At 39.3% G+C, this 21,461-nt stretch overlaps 1 protein-coding gene across 1 annotated transcript in view; it reads left to right on the top strand.

Annotated features, from left to right (window-relative positions):
- Positions 1–13,105: 13,105 nt before the first annotated feature.
- ATP11C (ATPase, class VI, type 11C) overlaps positions 13,106–21,461 on the top strand; it is a 106,476-nt gene continuing 98,120 nt past the window's right edge. The window contains 5 exon segments of the mRNA XM_006881898.1: positions 13,106–13,342; positions 13,344–13,430; positions 13,849–13,885; positions 13,888–13,923; positions 13,926–14,132. Of these exon segments, the coding sequence (XP_006881960.1) occupies positions 13,106–13,342; positions 13,344–13,430; positions 13,849–13,885; positions 13,888–13,923; positions 13,926–14,132 (604 nt within the window).

Raw genomic sequence — 21,461 nt, 5'->3', positions numbered from 1 at the left:
TTGATTCTGTTTAGCTCACAGCCCCCATGATTACAAATGTGAAAGAGTGAACCAAGATGAGAGAGTTGTTGAAGGCTTGGAGAGATCAAGAGCCCTGAGTATGTGAGTCTACATCATGAGTGTATGGAATTTAAAAGCTGTGTAGGCATTCTGAGCAACTAGTAGAGTTGATTGTTGGCAGTTAGTTTGATTTTTTTTTTTTAATCTTTAGAGCAATAGGTCATCAGGTCTTTGTTCAACTCATTGCTTCATACTGCAGACTTTTCCAATAGCAGTTGATTGCCTAGCCATTGCACCACTGTGGCTCCCTATTCCTAGGATTAAAAATAAAGAAACCTATTATTGCCACTTGACTCCTAGCAACCCTATAGGACAGAGGAGAGCCTGCCCCAAAGGGTTTCCAAGGCTGTATGCAGTGAAGTACCAGAATAAACAAGTCTATCTTAGAGCAAGTGCAACCAGGACACTGCTTAGAAGCAAGGATAGTGAAAGTTTGTGTCACATACTTTGGGCATGTTGTTAAGAGGGTCTAGTCCTTTGAAAAAGATACCATGCTGGGAAAGGCGGAGGGTTAGAAAGAGAGAAAGACACTTAGCAAGGTGGGATGATTTTAACAGTGCGCTCTGAGTTTGAGGATGTCAGGGACGGCGAAGATGGCACAGGATAGGCAGGGTTCGGATCCATTGTTCGTAGGGTCACAGTGCACACTACCACATCTTTCTGCTGTAGAGTGACTGGTAGATTTGAACCACTGATTTGTTTTTCCTGCTGGCTGCTGAGTACTTAAGCACCAGAATCATTAACATTTAAAAAGCAGTTCTTTTCCATGGAGTGAGAGCCATTGGTGGATTCGACCTGTCAGAGCTGTAGACTTTGGTTTAGCAGAGCAACTCCCTGAGGATTAAGCCACCAGAGTTCCTTTGTTCATATAGAGGCATTTCAGTTAGCAGCCTTCCTTCCCCACCTCGCCCCACTCTGCCCCACCCCACCTTTCATGAGGTTTTTCCATGGAAGGGGTATTTGTTGAGGTCCTTTGATCTTAGAACTTAGATGGAAGACCATAACACTGGCATTTTGTGTTTATAAACATTCCGTGGTGTAGAAGAACAATGAAATAGTGTTGTTTCCCACATGGAGTGGGGTTTCTAGATTGTGCTGATTATCCAACAGTGTTCTCCGAGACCTGGAGACTCTGACCGAAGAAGTTCTGTTGATTACATACTGATGTTTTCTCACTTATTAAGTAAACCCCTTGGTACAAGCTTCATGATTAGACTTAAATCAATTATGTGTTGCAAAGAAATAATATCAGTGAATCTCTGAGCTATTCTTCTGAAGCAGGAAGCACAGGGATAATGTATATTGCATAGACGTCCTTGTCCTTTTACAACTTCAGTGGAGTCTCTTTTTTTTTTTTTTAGGTATCTGCTGCTTTATTGGATGGCTTGTTCCTCTTGGAGTCTCTTTTGTATTTGTTTGCATGACTTTCTGTGTATCAGTGAAATTTCTCTCTGCACTGCTTGCAGAGAAATCAATGCTGTGAAAAATGCCCTGCCCCAGTTTATGATTATTAAATGAGGTGGGCTTGCAGAGAGAACAGCACGTGGCTAGCTGATTGAAATTGTTTATGTCTAATCCATGGTGCACACTCTCCTGGTGTTGGCCCCCTTGAAAGCCTTTTACAGCGTGTCCTTATGCTTTATGGCAGATAATATTCATGGAAAAATTTCTTCTAAGTCAAAGTAATATAAGTCTAATCTGATTTTCTTCACAAAAACTGTAATTACATTGGGGATTATATTCTTGGCGTGGTGCCTGAATTTCTTTTTTCAAGTAGAAATGGCCACAATTTTATTTTAATCAAATGTTTAATCAACTGGAAATGATCAATCTGTATAGACTGGCCAGGATAAAATATACAGATCAGTTAATGAGACATCACAGTAGCCAGTTACATTAAATGACACAAGTTCTTTTTGTCATAATCCTAACTTTACTGAAACGAATTAGAAGGTTAAATAGCACCTTTTAGAAAATCAAGGAATTAAACATGGACCAGCATCTTGGAAAAAACTATGCTGCAAACTCAAAGGTTGAGCCTTTCTGGCAGTTTCAGTCCACCAGCTGCTTCACAGGAGCAATAAGTGGAGGGTCAGTTATGAGTCCGTTCTGACTCCATGGCAAAGCATTTTCAGGTCGACAAGTTGCACTTTGAAGTCTTTTTTTGCTTTACTTTGCTTCATTGTCAGTTTCCTGTAGCAGACAGATTTTGAAGTCTTTCTGCATCTGAGACGACTTGATGAGGAAGTTGAGGAGGAGATCTGCCTGCGTGATTACAAGTTAAGTAGGTGAAGAGGAGAGGAAGAGTGTTCTCTGTAAGGGAAGTGCTGTGGCTGGAGCCCCGAAACAGGAAGGCGTCTGGAAGGGAGGCACTTGTGACTAGAACCTGAGAAAGCAAAGAGGAGTTACTTGTGGGGGGATGAAGTTGGAGAGGAAGAAAGAGGTCAGATTGTGTGCAAGAGCTCAGTGATAAGAGTAAGGATTTTGATTAAAATAGGGTTACCAGGTGTGTGGTCGCTGCAGTCTTGACTGAGTGCTGTGCTGCTTGGCTCATTTGTATGAGTATTCAATTAATGTCTAATCTCTCTTACCACTCTGAGCTGCTTGAGGGCAGGGATTGGATTTCCCTTTTTTTATTCAGCATTGTTTTTCAATCCCTTGCTAGCAACCAGAAAATGAAACCAATTACAGCTCAATAAATTTCTTTGTTGTTTCAAAATGTATTTTCCAGTTGGTTTATTTGGACCAGGATCTATATAAGATCCAAACTTTGCATTTGATTGATATCCTTTTTTTGGATGGGAACACTTTCTTGTAGTTTGGATGAAAATTTACAAAGCAAATTAGTTACATTGTTAAATTAAATTCAACAATTCATAGGATTTTGTTTCATGACATTGGTTGGAGTTTACAATCACCTCAATTTAACAGCATTCTTCTTACTTCCTGGATTCACCTTTTCCATGGGTCCATCTTCCCTGCCTTCTGAACTTTGTTTTGGGGACAAATGCTACCCTTTTATCTCTGTTATTGACCGTTTTAAAGATTGTTCTCTCCTGCAATTAGATTTAGTACCAGGTTTGAAGAGTGTCTGAGGACCATTGTATGAGGGATTCTACTAGTCTCTGCCCGACCAGTAAATCCGGTCTCTTTTATGATTTTTAATTTTGTTCCATGTCTTCCTCCCACTGTCAAGGACCTAATACTGTGATCCCAACCAGAGAACTCTGGTGGCCTCGTAGTAAAAAGCTGCACTGCAATCCCAAAGGCACATGGTTCAAATCCACCAGCTGCTCTGCAGGAGAAGGATGGACATTCTCCTCCCATGCAATTTGCTGTTTCTGAAAACCTTCTGGAGGGTGAGCTATGGCTAAGTTTTGACTCAAGGAATCACAGCAATCACAGTGATGAGTATTTTTTCAACCCAGTCCCATTTAGTTTTTCTGGTTTGAGATTAGTGGAGGCTGTGATTCTAGTGGTCCGTTTTGAATTTGCCCAGTACATATTAGTTGCATGCATTCATCATTGATACAAACAACTTTCGTTCTGTTGTGCATACATCAACTAGCAGCAACTCTCTAACAAGTTCACCTTGGGACCTGTTGCTTTTAAAATGCTGTGGTGTGAGAAAAAACTGGATGAACTATGTTTACGGCATTGAAGTCTATGGGGGAGAGAATAGTCTAAAAGTATTATATTTTAGGGCATTAATTTTATCATAGGAGTACGCAGTGAGGGTTGCAGAGTGGATTATATTTGGGGGTAGGGGGTGGGGTTTGGGGAGGTGCGGGGGGATTGTGTACCAATAAGGGAGCAAAAGGGGGGGACGGGGGAGGGGTTTGTGTGGGGAGAAGGGTGCAACAATGAATGAATGGAATTCCAAAATCTCTGTAGATGTTCATTGAAATGAAAAATAAACAAACTAAATTAAATAAAAATTTAAAAAAAATGCTGTGGTGGTGTTATATGCCAGTGAGTTGGAACTGACTCCTAGCTGACCTTCCAGCGGGTTTTTAGAGGCAGTAAATTGCACGGAAGGAGATTGGTCATCGTTCCCTGCATAAAATGTTGTAACCTCCCCTTATTTGCATTGAGAATATTTCATTGTTGGGTATACTGTATCACATGGTTGTTTCACAGTATTACAAATGTGACATAAGTTAGAGTGAAAGTCAAAGGTATAGTATTTGGATTTAATTCTAAATCTGTGACATTCATGTCCACTTGTATTTGGTTATATCGCCTTCTAAAGATCAGTGAGCAACAATTAATAGAACGCTCTCTTTTTTCTTAACCATTTTTAGGTGTGAAGATGAAGTCTAAAAGGCTAATCTCACTGCTAAAGAAATGTTCTTTTTCTGAATAGTTGTGTTACTCAAAGCATTTGAAAACTCTGGGAAATGCTCAGTGGACTTTGCATTGTAAATAGTGATAAAGCCCTACCTTTTCATATAGAAAACAGTTCTTATCAGACTGAACTTTTTTTTTGGGTAGAAATAACTTTTATTCAGGTTTCTACAATTACATCATCTTCCGTATCTAGGTAAATTGATTGAAACTAGGAAGTTGGCGTTAGAATAATACTACTAAATGCCTAGGTAACATAGTTTGAGTTTGACTGTTAACCTAAAGGATGAGAGTTCAAATTAACCCAGTAGTACCACAAAAGAAAGACCTGGTGATCTGCTTTGTTAAAGATTACAATCAGAAAAGGCCTGATTCTATTCTGTAATACATAAGGTCAATATGAGTCAACATTAGCTTGATAGCATTGGGTTTGTTGTTTTTTTTTGGGGGGGTTGTTTTTTTTTATGGTATAATAATAGTGATAGGTTTATTAAAAAGCTACATTCTCAAAGGGATGGACCTTTCACCTGAAAGGAAATATGGAGCGGAAGCCTGATTTTTTATTTTATTTTATGCTTTTCCTTTGCCTTTGGATTGCATACATTAATATATATTGTTTTCATTCACATACATATTGTATTTTATATAATCAATTACTATTGAACTATGACTATTATTACCCCATATTTTCACGTTCCTTTGGAATCTTTCATATTACTTTATACACAACCCCATCCGCCTACTGAACTTTGCTATAGTAGTGATTTCCACCCTTCCCCTTTTCCTACCCTGTTTCTGCTTCCTCTTTTGGGCATTTATACACGTCTTACTAGTTATCTTTTCTATTTTTACAATAATGGTCTTATGCAGTATTTGTCCTTAAAAGACTGAACTAATTCACTCAGCACAATGCTCTCCATACTCACCTATGTTATATAGTATTTTACAGAATTGTTACCTTAGTGCTGCATAGTGTTCCATTGTATGAATGTACTACAGTGTCCAATGTATTAATTTGTTGATGGGCATTTGTGCTGTTTCCATATTTTTGTTATGGTATATAACACTACTATGAACTTAGATGTACTTATGTCTGCATTCATGTCTCAGATCTCATTTCCCGGGGGTGTATTTCTAACAAGAATAGCAGAGTCATAAGGGATTTCTATGCTCACCTTTTTGAGAAAATGTCAAACTGCCTTCCAGAGTGGTTTTATAATTATTTTATAACCCAACAAACAGTGCATGAGTGTTCCAACCTCCCTATATCTTCTCAGACATTTATTTCAGGAGAGCTCTGGTGGCCTAGTGGCAAAAGGTACATGGTTCAAATCCACCAGATACTCCACTGGAGAAGGATGGGCAGTCTCCTCCTTTGCCAATTGGATCTCACTCAATGGTAAACAACAAGGAAAAAAGAGATCAAAAATAAATGCCAAGCCAATTATTGCTTGTTATTTTATTAAAATTTGTTACTAGGATTCTATGATAACACATTGTTTTTAATTACATCTCTCTGATTGCCAGTGATTTTGAGCATTTCTTCATGTGTCTATCAGTCTTCCTCTTATGGAGGCCCTATTGTTGTTGTTGTTACGTGCCGTCGAGTCGCCTGCGACTCATAGCGACCCTATGTACAACAGCCCTAAACTCTGCTCTGTCCTGTGCCAATCGCACTGTCTCTGACACTCCCATCCATCCCAGTCACTGAATCAATCCACCTCATAGAGGGCCTTCCTCTCCTGCGCCGTCCCTCCACCCTCCCAAGCATGATGTCCCTCTCCAAGGACCGGTCTCACCTCACAACATGTCCAAAGTATGTTAGACGGAGCCTCAGAATCCTTGCCTCCAAGGAGCCACCCGGGTTAACCCCTTCCAGGACAAATCTGTTTGTTTTCCTAGCAGTCCATGGTATTCTCAATACTCTTCTCCAGCACCACAGCTCAAAGGCATCAATTCTCCTTCTATCCTCCTTGGTCATTGTCCAACTCTCTGATGCATAACAAGTGATTGCAAAGACCATGGCCTGTATCAGACGCACCTTAGTCTCCAGAGAGACACTATTGCTCTTCAGTACTTCGGAGAGGTCCCTAACAGCAGACTTTCCAATGGCAGTGCACCTTTTAATTTCCTGGCTGCTGGTGCCAAGACTGTTGACTACAGAGCCAAGCAAACTAAAGCTTTGTACAATCTCAATCTCTTCACCATCCATCCTGATGCTGCCAATTGGTCCAGTGGTGAGAATCTTTATCTTCTTGACATTGAGCCTCAGTCCATATTGTAGGCTGCAGTCCTTGACCCTCTGCAGCAGGCGCTTCAGGTCCTCCTCAGTTTCAGCAAGCAGGGTTGTGTCACCCGCATAACGCAGATTGTTGATAAATCATCCACCAATCCTGACCCCACATTTCTCCTCATAGAGCCCAGCCTCCCGGATAATCTCTTCTGTATATAGGTTGAAGAGGTATGGAGATAGGATGCATCCCTGGCATATGCCCTTCCCAATTTTGAACCATGCAGTGTTCCCTTGCTCTGTTCTGACGACTGCCTCCTGGTCCAAGTATAAGTTTCGCATTAGAATGATCAAGTGTTCTGGGATTCCCATTCTTCTCAGAGTCAGCCACAGTTTGTTATGATCTACACAGTCAAATGCCTTTGCATAGTCAATGAAACACAGATAGACATTCCTCTGGTATTCCCTGCTTTCAGCCAAGATCCATCTAACATCAGCTACAATATCTCTAGTACCACGACCCCTTCTGAAAGCAGCCTGGACTTGGAGGCCCTATAGGATAGTTTAAACTTTATGAGACCCTTTTCTGAAATATCACTGCTAAAGTTTTTTTTCCCAGTTTGTAAGTTTTCTTTTCACCCCCTTGGAAATAGTTTTTCATGCACTGAGGGACTTAATTTTTACAAGGTCTCCTTCATTGATTTTGTCCTCTCCTGCCTATGTTTGCAAGCCTTTTCATGCCATAGGAAAGGGCTTTCTAAGTTTGGTCCCATTTTGTCTTTTATGAACCACGCTTTTCGGCTTTACCCCTGGGTTTCTGATTTGCTTTGAGGTTGTTTGTTTGTTTGGTGTTTTTTGGGGGGTAGGGTATGCCGTAAGATGTGGATCCTGCTTCAGTTTTCTGCAGGTAGATGTCCAGTTTTGCCAGCAGCATTTGTTGAAGAAGTTGTTGTTTCCCCATTTAATAGATTTTTAGTTCTTGTCGAATACCAGCTGACTTCAGGTAGATGGGTCCATTTCTGGTTTCTTGATTCTGTTCCATTGATCTGTGTGCCTATTATTGGACCAGTACCATTCTGTTTGGGTTACTTACTGCTGTGTAGTAGGTTTTGAGGTCAGGGAATGCTATGCCTCCCACTTCATTTTTATTTCTCAGAAGTGCTTTGCTTATTCGGGGTCTCTTTCCTTTGCAAATGTAGTTTCAACTAGTTTTATTGTTATGTCATCTTTAATTTCTTATTCAAATTATCTGTGTTTTCTCTTTCTTTTCTTTTGTTAAGTTTGTCTATTTTATTAACCATTTCAAAGAACCTGTCCCTGGTCTTGTTGATGGTTTCAGTTGGTTTTCTGTTTTCTACCTCATTGATTTCCTTATAGTTACCTTTCTTCTAGAGTCTGTGGAGTTAGGTTGTTGTTCTTTTTCTTTTTTGATGGGAACGTTAAGTTGTTAATATTGCTCTTTTCTTCTTTGTTTTATGTTTGCTTATTTTGCTATGAACTGCCCCATAAGGACTGCTTTCTCTGTATCCTAGAGGGTTTGATATGTTATATTTTAATTTATTTTGGAGATTTTTTTAATTTCACTTTTTATTTCTCCTATTACCCACTAGTGTTCAAGCAGAGTGTTATTTAGCTTCTACTTGGGTGGGTTTTTATGCCACTCCAGCTTTTTTGTGGATGCCATTTGCTTGGTAGATGTTTTTCCCCAACTTTTGACTTTTCGTCTTTACCCTCCATTCCTTAGATGTGTCTCTTGTAGGCAACATATTGATGGGCTTTGTTATTTGGGTTTTTTGTTTTGTTTTTTTTATCACTTCCGCTATTCTCTTTCTTTTAATCAGTGACTGAATCTATTTACATTATGTGTTTATTGACAGGCCAGATTTTATTGCTGCCATTTTCATCACAAGTAATTTTGCTTTTGTCTTGCTACTTCCTGTCTTCTCCTTTCACTACACACACCCCTCTTAATTGTGCCTGCCCAGGAACGAGGAATTGTCTCTGCCAGTGGGCCTTGAACTTGGGACAGAGCCTGTAACAGTTAGAAGACAGCCAAGCTGGAAAGCAAACAGGACAACTTAGCTACCCCAGTATTTTGACTGTAGAGCCTTATACTGACTGCCTGCCCATCCAGACCACCATTTATTGGCTCACAATCCTAATGGTAAAAGGTCAGATGTACTTTAAAGCCTTTGCATGTTATTGTTGTTGTATACCTTAGAATGAGAACTGACCCACAGCTGATCTCCAGCAAGTTTTCAGAGGCAGTTAATCACTCAGGAGGAGACTGCCCATCATTTAACCCCCATGGAGCAGCTGATTGTCTCGAACTTTATGCCTTCAGGATTGCAGCACAGCTTCTTGCCACTAAGCCATCTATATTATATTGGGTTCTGCCTATTAATGTTGGGATGATTTTGTTTGTCAGTGCCTGATATCTGAATTTACACAAGTTGAGTAAGAATAGATTTGGAACTGTATAATACATTTGGATATATGCACCTTCCATAATATTGTGAAGTGCAGTGGGATGCATTACAATCAGGAGAATGGAATCTTTCAGAACTTTTAGTTATTGAGTGCTGGTCATGACTAACCATTGCTCTCCAAAAGCCTGCAACTACTGTGGTGTTTTATGATTTAACTGAAAGCTTTTTTTCCTTGTTCAAAGCTTGGCAGATATTTATAATCTAGGCTTTAAATTCTTATACCCGTTCTGGATATACCTCCTGTGTTGTTTTAGAAATGTCTCATTGTTATTCCGAGCCATATATGTGAAAAGAAAGTCAAATTATTTTGTGTATTATATCTACTTGGAAAAAAACTGAACTTTTGAAGAACACTTTTAGTTGTTTTGTGGAAATTGTTTGTTTGGGGGAGGTATGGCTTTTAGTATGAGTGGTGCTTGTTTCTGAGAAGTAGGTTTGAATGTAGCCACTCAAAATCTTTCAAGTGGATTCGGGTATCTTTCTCTGTGTATGTGTGGTGTGTTTGTATATGTATTGCCTTTGTGCAAGAGTTTGTGATTCTAAGTGAATAATTTTAAAATAGCCCTCTTTGTGGTGGTTAACTCTAAGTAGATTTAACTTGAAGTCATTTACACCTCAGGGTAGGAACATAGATAACATTATGTTTCATCAGAGGAAGAAACTTTTTCCTAGGGTGACAGACACATTTGAGAAGACATTTATTTTTCCATACATAAATTGTCTCTGTGGAGCTTTAAACAGACATCCCTAAAACCTGAGTCAGTTTACCTTATAGAGTTTCAAAATTAGCACTTTGGATTTAATCTAGTCAATTTTTACTTGAATAATAAAATTACATTAGCACTTGCTGTTCCTTGGTCTTTATCGCTTGCATAAAAAAAAATGCTTCCTAAAATAAAAAAAAAAGAAAATAAAAACAGCAAAACCCAACCAGAAACGTTTCCTGCAATTCAAATACTGGCAACTCTGTGGGAGAAGGAGGAGCCATCTTCTCCCTTTACAGTTTACAGCCTGGAAACCCAAGGGGTTGATTGTTAAAGATCAAAAAGGACTCCTTGGCAGTGAGTATGTTTCTGCTTTGAAGCCCAGGAATAAGTTTTATACAAATGTATTCTGTTCTTACATATTTGTAAATTATTCTTTACCCTAAAAAAGAAACTCTCTTCTTCACATTGGGGAGCAGGGGTCGTCAGGTCCTGACCGTAACAGGCTTCAAATGATGCAATGTTCAAAACCATATTTCTTATTTTATTGCTAAACTTTACCCTAATTCCTCAGCATTTTAGAGAATATTGGAGCAGTTGAGAAATGTAGGGATCATTTAGTGGAGCCTTCAACAAGTTACGTATGAAGAAACCAAGATGACAACTTCCCAAAGATACACATAGTTAATAGAAGAATGAGACTAAAGGAGAAATATTCTTGGGTTTTACCTCTCATAATTAAGCTTTAGGAGATTAAAATATTAACCTAGGATTCTGGCCTACCCTTAAAAGTTACATTTTTCTAGTCTTGGCTTACAGGGAGAGATAGTCTCAAATGAAATAATTCTTTCACTTCATGCTCGTGAATCCTAGGCAGATTTAGCAATTGCGAATATACTCTGTTTTCCCTATCAATTGTTCTTAGTTAACATGATGTCAGTCCAGAGGGATGAAACATCTCCTGGCCTTGAGTGCCATATGCATGATTGTTGGTATGTGTGAATCTATTGTTAGAACTATTCCATCACTCCATCTCATTGAAGATTTGCCTCTGCTTTGCTGACTCTTTACAACTGTGGCATCCTTTTCTAGTGAATGATGTCCTGTGTAAGCAGGACTAAGTCTCATCCTCCATGCTCTGAGGAGCATTCAAATTCTATTTTTTCTAAGACTGATCTGTTCATCCAGTTCAGGTTGTAAACATTACAGTTCAAAGCAATTCTTCTGTATTCCTTTTTAATTGTCTAGCTTTCATGTGCATATGAGGTAAGTAAGATGTCCTTGGCTTTGATCAGTTCATCTTAGTCATCAAAATGGTCTTTTTGATTTTGTAACATTTTAAAGAGGTGTTTTGTTTTGTTTTTCAGCAGATTGGCCCAATGCAATATATTGTTTGATTTTTTTAAATTTTATTTTTTGCCTACTGCTTCTGTGAATATTAATTGTCGATTCAAGTAGAATGAAATATTACAAACATCTTTTTCCCCCCATCCCCATCAGTAGGCTCTACGCAATTTTTTCTCCAAAGAAGATGAAATAACATCATACTCTATAGAAAAGGTTTTGGACAATGCTACTATAATAAATGGAGAAAAGGTTGAAGTTGCCAATGATTCCATTTACTTGGATCCACATTGATCCTTGATACTAACAGTCAGTCAGGAGACTGGTTCCTGGAGTTACATTGGGCAAGTCTGTTGTCAATGACCTCTCCAAAATGCTGTGGAACAGTAATGTCAGTATGAAGACTAATGTGCACCTGATTGAAGCCAGTGCCTTTTCAGTCACTTGCTATGCATTTGAGAGCTGAGTAAGGATGACAGAACAAGATTCAATGCCTTTGAGTTGTAGTGTTGGAGTATTGAATGTCCCATAGACAGCCAAAACAAACAAACAAATTCTTAGAGAAAGTGAAGTTAGGATGCTCCTTAGAGGCAAGAGTGGTAAAGCATGAAGCTTCACTTCACATATTCTGGGCTTGTTGTTAGGAGCAGTTGGTCCTTGGAGAAGAACATTATGCTTGGAAAGGTCAGTGAAATATGCAAAGACCTTCAGTGAGATTAATTGACACCGTGACTGCAACAATGAGCTCAAGTGTATCAGAAATTATGAGGATGGCATAGGATAGGGCAAAGAGCAGAGCCAATGTCCATAGGGTCACTTTGAATCTTAGTCAGCTCTGTAGCACCTAAAAACAGCAACAACCTTCTTGGGAGAAAGTAGACAGTCTCTTCCCATGCTGTTTACAACCTCTGCAAACCTGCTGGAGGGCCAGCTATGAGTTTGTTCTGACTGGCTGGCAGTGAGTTTGAGGTACCTTTTTTGTTTGTTTGGTTGGTTGGTTGGTTGGTTGATTGGTTGGGTGGGTGGTTAATTTTAGTTTTGCCAACACTGAGCTCTCTCTAATTAGTAGGCCTGAGCCTATTTGGCCCCTTTGGACCAGTGTTGTCCAAAACTGGTCAGAATTACTTACATCTCAGTGGAGACAGATAGTTCCCTGATTGATTAAAATAAAATATGTACCTGTGGATCTCATTGAGGACATTGCCTAGTTCTGTAATGGCTTGGTTCCTGTAGTTGTAATATTGGTTCCTTCGTTGGTTAGCATCTACAAACAACATCTTTTTCACGTGAAGAAACTTTAGGATACTTTGTGGTGATCTCTGGGGTGCAAACCCAGAGCTTGGAAGCTACAAAGACCCCAAGGAGCTGCAATGCCATCTGAAGGTACACAGTTGGAATCTCCCTGTTCAGCAGGAGAAAGCTGGGCAATCTCCTCTCGTGTGATTTACTGACTCTGAAAACTGCCTGGAGGGTCAGTTATGCGTCTGTCCCACGTGAAGGTACATAACAACAATAGCAGAGCTGGCTGCAAAGAGTCTCTTAAGTTAGGTGACCTTATTGTAGTGATAGGGAAGTTGAGGCTCCGCTACGTAAGTGACTTCTCCCCGACTTCACAGTGAAGGAAACATAAGTATATATATTTCGCAGTCATCTTTTATTTCAAGAGCAGAATTTCTCCTTAAGCTGTCTGAGCACAGAAGCAAGTCACGTTATCAGGGCAGACTTAAAGGCTTGAAACTTCAGTGAAGAGTCAGGACTCGGCCTTCCTGGAAGCTTGACTGTCTTTGGTTATTCATTTAGACTATGCTCCGCAAGAGAAATTAGCTTTTTACCTGCCTCTTTAGTTGGAGTAGTTAAAAAAGGAAAAGCAGCCTTTCTGGCGAGAATGCTGCCAGGGAAGCATTGCTACAGTGTTTATTCCCACCACTGCCATGTCGAAGTCAGAGACTCCTAAAGAGCCTGAACAACTGAGAAAACTATTCATCGGAAAGTTGAGCTTTGAAATGACAGATGTAAGTCTGAGGAGCCATTTTGTGCACTGGGGGATGCTCACAGACTGTGTGGTAATGAGAGATTCAAACACCAAGCGTTTCAGAGGCTTTGGAAATGTCACATACTCAATTGTGGAAGAGGTGGATGCAGCCATGAATGCCAGGCCTCACAAGGTGAGAATGGAAGGTTGTGGAACCTAAGCAGGCTGTCTCGAGAGAAGATTTTGCAAGACCAGGTTGCCACTTAACTGTGAAAAAGATCTTTGATGATGGAATTAAAGAAGATACTGAAGAACATCACTTATGAGATTATGTTGAGCAGTATGAGATAATTGAAGTGAAATCATGACTGACTAAAGCAGTGGCAATAAGAGGAGCTTTGCTTTTGTAACTTTTGCTGTCTATGATTCTATAGATAAAATCTTTATTCAGAAATGCTATACTGTGAATGGTCACAACTGTGAAGAGAGGAAAGCCCTGTCAGAGCAAGAGATGGTCAGTGCCTATTCCAGCCCAAGAGGTCTAGGTGGTTCTGGAAACTTTGGTAGTGGCCATGAAGATGGTTTTAGTGGAAGAGGAAACTTCAGTGGACAAGATAGCTTGGTGGCAGCCATGGTGATGGAGGATATGAAGGCTGTGGAAATGTTTATAATGGATTTGGTAATGATGGAAACAACTTTGGAGGTGGTGGAAGTAACAATGATTTTGGCATTTACAATAATCTTTAAATTTTGGACCCATGAAGAGAGGAAGCTTTGGAGCCCTTATGGTGGTGGAGATCAATATTTTACCAAAACATGAAACCAAGGTGGCTCTGGTGGTTCAAGCAGCAGCAGCAGTAGCTATGGAAGTGACAGACAGTTTTTAATAACTGCCAGGAAATAAAGCTTAGCAGGAGAGGAGAGTCAGAGAAGTGACAGGGAAGCTACAGGTCACAAAAGATTTGTGAACTCAGCCAGGCATGGTGGTGACAGAACCTTACTGCTACAAGGAAGACATGTTTCAGACAGCCCTCAAGTGTATGGGCAAAAAAAAAAACCGTCAAAAACTGTATTTGTGAATATTTGTAAAACAGGTTGTTTTAATTTCTGTTCTATGGAAAGTGTAAAGCATTCTGAAAACAAAAGGGTTTTAAAGTAATTTTTCTTTTTTACCCATACTGTTGATTGCTAAATGTAATAGTGTGATCATGACGCTGAATAAATGTCTTTGAAAAAAAAAAAAAAAAGAAATCCAGACCGTGAGCCCTGCAGGGTGTGAGCCAGACAGCTGCAATCTGAGTGAGGTCCCCATGCATACTCACCTGGACAGCTAGCCCTGCTTAGCACGAACTAGACAGCTATAATCAGACTGAGGTCCACACACATATCTACCCGGACAGCTACAATCTGAGTGAGGTACCCACAAGTGCCCACCAGATGAGTGTCTGCCCACACACCTGCCTGGTGTATGCTGGCACATGAGAGCCTTGGTCTGGCTTAGCTGCAACAATTATCCTAAAGAAGAGGCCACTTTCACAGGCCCTGAATTGAAATTTCCCTTGGTTCAGAAGTCCATAGGGAAACACAGGCAGCAAAGCTGCCACACCCTATTCTGTAGCAGTTACTTCAGATAAAGTACCTATCATCACTTGAGGCATGAAAAACTCTACCACAGCCAGATCACATAAGAAGCAGTCTACCTCACACCCTACACAAGCACAAAGCAAGGTGTGACACCCCCCCAAAAAAAAATGACACAGTATCAATGGATTTTCTGAAGCCAGAAAATCTGATGGAACTTGCTGATGCAGAAAATGACTGAATATTTTCAGTGGGTGAAAGACAAACTTGAAGAATTATAAGACACTGCAAACAAAAACCAGGCAGAGCTTTAAAAAAACAATCAAAACAATGCAGATAAAACAAAGGAGGCACTAGAGGCTCTAGAAAAACAAGAAATCATGATCCAAAATATGAAGCCCAATGTCTCAGATGCTGTCAACATGATGGAGGGACACATGAAAAGAGTTGAAGAGATGGAATACAGAATCAATGAAATAGAAGATAGAATTGTCACCACTGATCTGCTAGATGAAAAAGCAGAGTCAAAAAGAAAGGAAAAAGAAAATCTAAGAATAATGTTGGACACCTTCAAGAGAAATAACATGCACATCATTGGAATCCCAGAACAGGAAGAAGCCAGTAAAGGCACTGAAAAAGTTGTGGAAGTCTTACTAGAGGAAAACTTCCCAAACATAATGAAGAATGAGAGAATATATATTCAAGAAGCTGAGCAAACCCCATATAGAATAGACCCCAGAAGAAAAACTCCAAGGCCTATCATAGATTTACTAGAACCAAAGATAAGGAGAGAATTCCGAAAGCAGCTAGGGAGAAACAAAGAGTAACCTATAAGGGAAAGGAGATAAGATTAAGTGCTGATTTCTCAGCAAAAACTATGTGAACAAGAACACAACTGTCAACCAAGTCTACTGTACCCAGAAAAACTGTCCATTAAATATGAAGGAGAGATCAAGATATTCACAGAAAAACAGAGCCTAAGGGAGTTTGTAAAACAAGACCAGCCTTTCAAGAAACACTGAGAAATGTCCTTCTTACACAGGTGCCACATATAGCCACATGGACCAAAGTAATTTGCAACTACACCAAAAAGAACACAATGATAGCAATAAAAACTTGCCTCTCATTAATCACACTGAATGTGAATGGTTTATATGCACCACTGAAGAAAAAAAGAGTAGTAGATTGGATGAAAATACAAAATTCATCAATATGCTGTCTACAAGAGACATACCTGATAAGTGAAGACAAAGAAAGACTAAAAATAAAAGGTTGGGGAAAATACCAAGCAAATGGCAACCAGAAAAAAAAAACAAACCAGGAGAAGCGATATTAAACTCTGATAAAATAAATTTCAATGCAAAAACCATCACAAAGGACAAGGAAAGCCACTATGTAATGCTTAAAGGGGCAGTAGAACAAGAGGGCATAATAATAATAATATCTATGCACCAAATGATAGAGCTGAAAAAATATATATATATATAAATCAAACCTTAAGAAAACTGAAAAAGGAAATAGACAACACGACTGTAGTAGTTGAAGGCTACAATACACCACTCTCAAAAGATAGACCTACCAGAAAGAAACTCAAAAAAGATGCTGAAGAGTTAAACCACACAATAAACCAACTTGATCTCATAGATATTTATAGGCTAATGCACCCCAGAAAAGCACAGTACACCTTCTTCTCCAAAGTGCATGAAACGTTCTAGAGAATAGATCACATTTTAGGTCACAAGGCAAGCATCAATAAATAACATAGAAATAATACAAAGCATCTTCTCAGACAACAAATATGAAGAGATTGAACACAGATGGCTACAAAATTAGAAATTAATAACAGGAGGATCAAGGAGAAAAGAGACTCATATTTTGAAGCTGAACAACACCTTGCTTGAACATGAGTGGGCACTGGAAGAAATAAAAAAGGAAATTAAAACACTTCTTGAAATAAATGACCATGAGGGGAGCTCTGGTGGCCTAGTGGTAAGGGGCTGCAACTACAATCCCAGAGGCGCACAGTTCGAATCCACCAGATGCTCTGCCGGGGAAGGAGGGACAATCTCCTCCTGTACCAGTCAGATCTGATTTGACAGTACACTCACACAAAAATAAAAAAAAATAATTTAAAAAATGACCATGAAAACACGACTTACCAAAACCTCTGGGAAGCAGCCAAATCCGTAATCAGAGGTCAATTGATAGCTATAAGGCAACACATCAAAAGGCAGGAAAAAATTACCATTGACTCTCTAACCCAGCATCTCCAACAAATTGAAAAACAGCCAGACAACCCAACACCGTCTAAAAACAAACTGTAATTATAAAAAAAGGGGGGGAAGCAAATGAATTGGAAAACAGAAAAATCATTGAAACCATCAACAAAACTAGGAGTTGTTTCTTTGACAAGGTCAATAAAATCGACACACCACTAGCAAAACTAACATAGGAAAATAAGGAAAAGACACAAAAAACAGGAGTAAAAGATGAAATGGGCAATGTCACAACAGAAACAACTGAAATATAAAGGCTAACAATGTGATATTATGAAAAACTATACTCAAACAAATATGAAAACCTAGAGGAAATAGACAAATACTTAGAAATTCACAACTTACCTAAACTGACACAAGCTGAAATTGAACACCTGAACAAACCCATTACAGAATAAGAAATTAAAAAGGTAATAAAAAAACCTCCAGCCAAAAAAAAAAAAAAGCCCCAGACCAGATGGTTTTACAAGTGAATCTTATCAAATATTCAGAGAACTGTCACCAATTCTACATAAACTATTTCAGAAATTAGAAAAAGATGGAATTCTCCCAGTCTCCTTCTATGAAGCAAACATATCCTTGATACCAAAGCCAGGTAAAGACACCACCAAAAAGAAAACTATAGTCCAATAACTCTCATGAACATAGATGCAAAAATCCTGAATAAAATCCTGGACAATAGAATCCAGTGATCCATTAAAAAAAAAAAATTTCACCGTGATCAAGTGGGATTCATAACAGATATGCAAAGATGGTTCAACAGTGTAATTCATCACATGAACAAAGAACAAGAACCACATGATCCTATAAATTGATGCAGAAAACACCTTTGATAAAATCCAGCACCCTATCCTGATTAAAACACTCAACAAAATAGGATTAGAGGGGAATTTCCTTGACATAGTAAAAAGCATATACACAAAGAGAGCCAACATTGTTCTCAAAGGAGAGAGACTAAAGGCATTCCCTTTGAGAACAGGAACTAGGCAACGATGCCCAGTATCACCTCTCCTATTCAATATTGTATTGGAAATCTTAGCAATAGCATTGAGAGAGAAGAAGGATATAAGACGTATCCAAATTGGCAAAGAGGAGATAAAATTATCTCTATATGAAGATAATGATAGTATACTTAGAAAACCTTAAAGACTCAGCAAGAACACTACTGGCCATTGTTGACCAATTCAACAAAGTAGCAAGATACAAGATCAACATACAAAAATAAATTGGATTTCTCTACAGTGACAAAGAGAATACAGAACTGGAGCTAAGAAAAATAATACCCATCGTAATAGCTAATCACAAGATAAAATTCTTGGGCGTGCATCTAAGAAGCACACAAGATCTATTCAAAGAAAATTACAAAACATTACTACAAGAAGCAACAAGAGACATGGAGAAATGGAAGAATATAACTTGCTCTTGGATAGGAAGACTCAATATTGTGTAAATGACAATACTAGCAAAGGCAATTTACACATTCAGTGCAATCCCACTACAAATACCAATCCCATTTTTCAATGAGATTAAAAAGACAATCTCCAATTTCATTTGCAATGGAAAGAAGCCCTAAATAAGGAAAGCACTCCTTAAAAAGTGAAACAAGGTAGGAGGCATATCAGTCCCTGGTTTCAAATCCTACTACACTGCTGTGGTGGTCAATTCAGCGTAGTACTGGTACAGTGACAGACACATATAGATCAATGGAATAGAATTGAGAATCCAGAAATCAGCCCATCGACCTATGCTCAAATGACTTTTGACAAGGAGATTAGATGAGTTAAGTGGGGAAACGACAGCCTTTCTAACAAATGGTGTTGGCAAAATTGGCAAACTGTCTACAGAAAACTCAAGCCAGATCCACACCTCACTCCATACACAAAAAACAACTCAAAGTGGATCATGGACCTAGGACTAAAATCAAGGACTATGAACTTCATTAGAGAAAAGCTTGGAATAACTCTAGAAGCCCTAATTCTCAACATTAACACTCTTCCAAGCATCCTAAAAAACCTAAAACCAAGAGAAGATAAAATAGATGAATGGGACCTTCTAAGAATCAAATCCCTATGCACATCCAAAACCTTCTCTGACATTGTAAAAATGGAAGCCACAAACTGGGAAAGAGAACAAACAGATTCATCCTGGAAAGGGTTAAACTGGGCAGTTCCTTGGAGACAAGGATTCTGAGGCTCTGCCTAACATACTTTGGACATGTTGTAGGAAGGGACGGGTCCTTGGAGAGAGACATCATGCTTGGTATGATGGAGGGACAGCGCAGGAGGGGAAGGCCCTCTATGAGGTGGATTGATTGAATGACTGGGGTAATTGGGATGGACGTGTCGGAGACAGTATGATTGGCACAGGACAGAGCAGAGTTTAGGGCTGTTGTACATAGGGTCGCTATGAGTCGCAAGCAACTCGACGGCACATAACAACAACACAACAACAATGACATGTCATGGACTGAAGAGCAACAACCTCAGCCTAGATACAAAATTGCTCTTAATCCAGGCCATGGTCTTCTCAATTACTTGTTATGCTTCAGAGAGTTGTTCAATCACTATGGATGAGAGAAGAATAGATACCTTTGAGTTTTGGTGCTGGAGAAGAGTCTTGGCCTTACCATGGACTGCCAAGAAAACAAATAGGTCTGTGTTACAGGGGATGAAGCCAAGTGTTTCCTTGGAGGCTAGGATTCTGAAGCTTCACCTCACACACTTTGGACAAGTAGCCAGGAGAGATCAGTCCTTGGAGAAGGACATCATCCTCAGAAGGGTGGACGGACAGCGCAGAATAGGGCAATCCAGGATGAGATGGATTTATCCAGTAACTGGGGTGATGGGGGTTGGTGTGTTGGAGTTAGTGAGACTGGCTCAGGACAGAGAAGGGTTCAGAGCTGCTGTATATAGAGTTGCTGTACATCACAAGTGACTCAGTGACATATAAAAATAATAACATCCTATGACAGGTTTGGAAGCAGGAGTGGCATCCACTTACTAAATTACATGACCCTGGCCTTTTGTTCATAGGGTTGCTATGAGTTCTGTTCGACTCGAAGGCAATCAACAACAATAACAATGGCATGTCTGATAAGGAACTTACATCTAAAATTTATAGAATACTCGAGCACCACAACAAGATAAAGGTAAGCCACCCAATTGAAAAAACGGGCACAGTATATGAACACACACTTCACAAGAAAAGACATTCAGATGGTGAACAAACAAATGAAGAAATGTTCAAAATCCTTAGCTCTAAGAGAGATACAAATCAAAACAACTATGAAATATCATCTCACTCCAGGAAGAATAGCAATATTCAACAGAACAGCAAACAACAAATCCTGGCAAGGTTGTTGAGAAACTGGAACACTTATTCACTGTTGGTGGGAGTGTAAAATGCAGTATGGTGCCTTCTCAAAACGTTGGAGATAGAAATACCATTTGACCCAGCAATTCCACTACGGGGAATACACCCTAAAGAAAGCATAACCACCACCCAAGCAGATATATGCACACCCATGTTTATTGCGGCTTTGTTTACAATAGCAAAGAGTTGGAAACAACCGGAGTGCCCATCAACATATGAATGGATAGAGAAGCTGTGGTATATTCACATAATGAAATACTACGCTGCATTGAAAAACAGGGAACTCATGAAATACTATACAAAATGGGTGACCCTGGGGGACATTATGCCCATTATGCTGAAAGATCTCAGTCACAAAGAGACAAATATTGCATAATGCCATTTTTGTAAAACAGGAGTGACATCAGGGTTGGGGGAAACTAAGAAAAAAGGGGATAAACAATGGATACTGCATTGAAGCAGATGAGGGGAAGAACTGTTTGAAAGGTATATATGATTAGGTATTATTGGCATGACAAGAGTCCAGAATTAGAGCTTCGTGGTGGAGTGGACTGGATTGTATAATAATGAAAGGGGCTTTTGGAGTCTTTTTTTGCTTCTCAAAGAGAAAAACCAACTGGGGGAAAGGGGTGGGCAAGGAAGAAAATATGCAGCAATTAATGAATGGAAATCCAAAGTCTATAAACTTTCATTACAATCTCAATTTAAAAAAGGCAAAGCTTATATATGCTATTCAAAGAATTACATTTACAAGTTGGGCATTTCCCCTCAACTTCTTCACATGCTGTATGTACTTAAAATTTTCCCTGGAAACATATTCATTGGCTTTACTGGTCATGCTTTAGCATATATTTGAACTGCCAACCCGTTATAGGAAATGTATTATCACTTTTATAACAATAATGCTATCACTAAGATGGAAAATAAAAACCCTGTTCAGGCCACCAGGCACCTCTTTGGCAATATATTTTCTGCTCTAGCTAATATTTCTTATCTCTCCTTATACTGACATAAAATTCTTCTCTGGTGACCTAGAAAGTAATTTTTGAACAATTTTTTTTCCAAGTTAATGATATTGGTAAGGGC

Source organism: Elephantulus edwardii, unplaced genomic scaffold (genome assembly GCF_000299155.1).
Source record: "Elephantulus edwardii isolate Elephantulus edwardi_28Jun2011 unplaced genomic scaffold, EleEdw1.0 scaffold00016, whole genome shotgun sequence".
Taxonomy (NCBI): Eukaryota; Metazoa; Chordata; class Mammalia; order Macroscelidea; family Macroscelididae; genus Elephantulus; species Elephantulus edwardii.
Note: the sequence above shows the minus strand (reverse complement) of the source record. Positions and strands in the feature narration are given on the sequence as shown.